General features: G+C 64.9%; 2 protein-coding genes across 2 annotated transcripts; both read right to left on the bottom strand.

Annotated features, from left to right (window-relative positions):
* Positions 1-1,167: 1,167 nt before the first annotated feature.
* EMIHUDRAFT_230180 (hypothetical protein) lies at positions 1,168-2,108 on the bottom strand (the record flags this gene model as incomplete). The annotated part of the gene is made up of 5 exons (XM_005785363.1): positions 1,168-1,348; positions 1,429-1,545; positions 1,615-1,679; positions 1,742-1,777; positions 2,001-2,108. 5 exons carry the CDS (start codon positions 2,106-2,108, stop codon positions 1,168-1,170), a joined length of 507 nt encoding a protein of 168 aa, XP_005785420.1.
* A 149-nt stretch (positions 2,109-2,257) lies between these two features.
* On the bottom strand, positions 2,258-2,879 carry EMIHUDRAFT_230181 (hypothetical protein; the record flags this gene model as incomplete). Its single annotated transcript, XM_005785364.1, has 2 exons — positions 2,258-2,307; positions 2,390-2,879. 2 exons carry the CDS (start codon positions 2,877-2,879, stop codon positions 2,258-2,260), a joined length of 540 nt encoding a protein of 179 aa, XP_005785421.1.
* Between the last annotated feature and the right edge of the window lie 911 nt (positions 2,880-3,790).

Genomic DNA, 3,790 nt, shown 5'->3' on the forward strand with positions numbered 1-3,790 from the left:
GTAAAAAGGAACAGGTCCCCGCCCTTGCGATCTTTGTGCAGGGTTCTTTGTGGGTGTGGTCGGCGACTAGCCGGGGTCGTCCTCCCGGTGGGGGACTAGCACTAGCCGTCTTCCACATGGTCCCTCGGGTCCCTGCTGCTCCTAATCTCTTTGTACATCCTCGGCATGTTGTGCGAGTATATGGGACACGATGTCTCAAATATGAGGGGTTTTGACTCCTACCGGCTCCTGACGCTATCCCTGGCAGCTCTAATGACCAGGATCAGTAGTGCTATGATAGAGGGTGCCCATACTAGCGAAGGAGCTGCCACACTCGCCCGGAACGTCCCCTTCTCGGGCCGGTTCTGCAGCCCGCGAGAGCCGACAGCGGGGCCGTGCCGCGGGTGCCTACTGCCGAGTGCCACAAACACTGCGCCGTCCCGCCATCACCTACAGGCTGTCTTGTGTGATGGTTGGGATGTCCAAACGCCACCATCTTGGCTCTTGCGACCTCAAACCCGCGAGCTGTATGGGTGGTCCTGACGTCGACAGACGCCCGAGGACCACGGTGAAGCTGAGCTGGAACGAGTCGACAAGTCTCGTCTGAGCCCGTGGCGGTCGCCGGCTGAGTCGCTGTGCACGGACCGGTACCTCAGGCGTCACCTCCGCAGCCTCAGGTCTCAAACTCCACCACCTCCGCCGGGACGCCGTCGGTGGCACGCTCGGCGGCGAGTTTGTTGCAGCCCCACAGCGAGCGCGGCGTCGAGCCTAATCGGTCTGGTCGGTTCGCGGCACTCACTGGGTGCCAGGGAGTGCCGCCGACACGCGAGCGGTGCTTCCTGGCAGCGCGCGCCGGCTGTGGGGCTGCAACAAACTCGAGACACGCTTTTTTGGGACATTTTCGACGCTTTTGTCCCATATACTCGCACAACAAGCCCCTCCTGCTGATCTCCGCAAAGTCCTGCTCCCTCCCTCGGTCCCTCGTCTCGCCCTGCGAGGGCACCCCTTTCTCTCGTCGTGTTTTTATGTTCTCTAGCTCTCTCACCGCGAGACGCGAGAGAGCAAATGTGACATGTGTGTTATCTCTGGGCGGAGACCATGCAGTCGTCCGAGGACTGAGGTCCGTGTTTTGAGAGGCCCTTTTGCTCTCGTGCGTCAGTGTAAATGCGGGGTAAGGAGCAAAGGTGGTCACACTGCCGCCCCGCGCTCGACCTCCGCATCCCTCCGCATGAGGTCGTGCGCTTCGCGCAGCACCCCCCTGAAGTCGGCCGCGCTCATGCCCATCGAGCCGAGGAAGCCGTCCGTCTGCTCCACAAACTCGCGGTTGAGCGCGCCCATCAGCGAGAAGCGGGCGAAGAAGGTGTCCCACCTAGGTCACACCCCCCGTGCCATCGACGTGTCATGGACGTGGCAGACGCGCACGAGCACGCGCGGAGGGGGGTGTCCCACCGCTCCTCCACCGCCTCGAGCGCGTCGAGGAAGGCGATCTTGCCGAGTGGATCGTATCCGCCGTAGCTCTCGCCCATCTGGACCAGCGCCGCGTGGTCGCGGCAGAGCTTCTCGTACCTAGAAGAGACGGCAGTCACTCAGAGAAGACGAACGCCGGCAGCCGGCCGAGGAAGACCTGTCCCGCACTCCGCCCGCACCACCTCGCTCTCAAAGGCCGCCTCCTCCCCGCTGAAGGGCGTCGCCGTCACCGCCTAATCTCGGGCGACCTCGCTCAACCTCGCGTGATCTCCCCGCTGAAGGGCGTCGCCGCCACCGCCTGCGCGCTCGTCAGCTGCGACATCATATTCGCCTATGGGGTCCCGGGCCGATCTCGCGTCATCTCGGCCGATCTCGGCCCCTCCCGCGCCCGTGCGGCGTCATGTCTGCCTGCCCCGACGCCGCCTGCTTGGGCGGGCGAGCTGAGGTAACGGGCGGTCTCCACACACCCCGCGGTGCGTCTAGGCAGGGCCAGGCAGCCCTCGCGACTCCACGCCCAGGCAGGCGAGAAGCTGGCATGGACTGCAGTGTCGAACCTGCTTGGCGGCGAGCCGGTCGAGGTCCACTCCCGGCGGAGGAGGGCGAGGCATCCCTCCCGTCGCAAAGGCCTTCATGTTGTCCGCCTGCAGCGTGGGCGAACTCATTCCTTAGTTATTGATTCATTGAGCCTGCGGCGTGGGCCAACTCGTTCATGAATTAATTATTAATTGAGCCCACGGCGTGGGCGAACTCGTTACGCAATTCGTTATTAATTGAGCCTGCGGCGTGGGCGAACTCGTTACTTAATTCTTTCTTAATTGGAGCACCGCGCGGGTGCGGCGGCTGCGAATAGCGTGACGGCCGCTAAAGGCAGCTTGAAGGGCCGTCCGCTAAGCGTGTCGCTGAGTTGCCGACGTGTACCACTACGACCCGAGAGGAGCCGCACTCGCCTGCCACCGCATCATCGCGCCCACCGACTCCAGCGACTCGCCTTGCCGCTCGGACCACGCCGCCGTCACCTTGAAGTACTCGCGGCTCTGGAAGTCGTCGGCGAGCCGCATGCGCGCCAGCATCCGCTGCCACTGCTGCTCCGCCTCGTACAGGTCCTCCGCCATCTGCCCCACCTTTTGCGGGTCGGGCGAGCCGCCCATGCTCATCTCGAGCTGTAGCCGAGACATCTCCTCGGCAAAGCGCGGCATCTTGCTGCCTGTGAGCTCGCCCATCGCCACGCCGAGCGGCCCATTCTCCGCGCAGGTGGTTGAACGGAACGGGCAGAACGGGCCGATGGGCGTGACAAAGCCGCTCGCAGCGATGGCGCAGCAGCGCCGCGAGCCACCGGCAGGGCGCGTGCCATACGACTGCGTGTGTCCTATCGCGATGAGGCCGTCCGCGCCGAGCCAGAGCAGGGCGGTGATGGCGCTTTTGAGGAGCGGCATATGTAGTACCAGAGCCGGGGCGCTCGAAAAAGAAAAGACTATGGAGGATTCCAGAAATGGTTGTGTCCCCTCTCGCGCTGCTCGCTCGCCCGTGCGGAGGGCATGGCCGCGGAGGAGGCGAGTACGCGCTGCCAGGCCTTCCACAGACAGCCTCTTGGGCAGACTGAGGGTCGGCTTTGCGTGGCGTAGCCCGTGCGCTGCGCTGCGCAAAGCTGCGTGTGCTGAAGGTGCATCTGGTGCTTCCTTTCGGAAGTGCGCACCTCCTGCAGCTGGTGGAAGGCCGTGCCGCCGCTCGCCTGCTCCGTGGACAGGGCGGGGAGGCGGCACCGCAGCGCCGCAGCGTCCGCTGCACGCCGGTGCAGCACTCTGCTGCCTGGCGGGCAGCATGCTGGTGCTGTGCGCGGTGTTTGCGAGGCGGCTTTGGCGCTGTACTGCCAGCCGAGGCGAGTGGCGCGAGGCACTCGCGGCGCCGCGCGTGGCCCGGACGGCGCCAAAGAGCGCGCTCGATGAGCCAGCCGGCGCGGCGCGAGCGCCGTGCAAGCTGGCACATCGTCTGCATGCTGCCGTCAATTCTCTGGTCGACGGCGGTCAATCTCACGATTGTCGATCAAAACCGGCGGGCTTTGTGACGCCGTTTACGCAATCGTTTTTTGGCTTCGCTTTCTCTTTTGCTTGTTTTTATTTCGTTTTTTCTTTTACGAAGCGACGGAGGCGGGGGCGGGCGGGCGCTAACTACGGGCAACTACATGTCGAAGGTTCGAGGTCGACTACTCGCCGCCTGGGTCGTTTGGGGCGCGCGGCTCCGTCGAGGACCGGGCGCGCCCCTTTCCCGGCGCGGCGTAGGTCCCACTCTGATGTCGCCGCTCGGAGGGCCGCGTCCGGACGACCATGGTGCCCCCCGGGACCCCCCG

Source organism: Emiliania huxleyi, assembly GCF_000372725.1.
Source record: "Emiliania huxleyi CCMP1516 chromosome Unknown EMIHUscaffold_161, whole genome shotgun sequence".
Lineage (NCBI taxonomy): Eukaryota > Haptophyta > Isochrysidales > Noelaerhabdaceae > Emiliania > Emiliania huxleyi.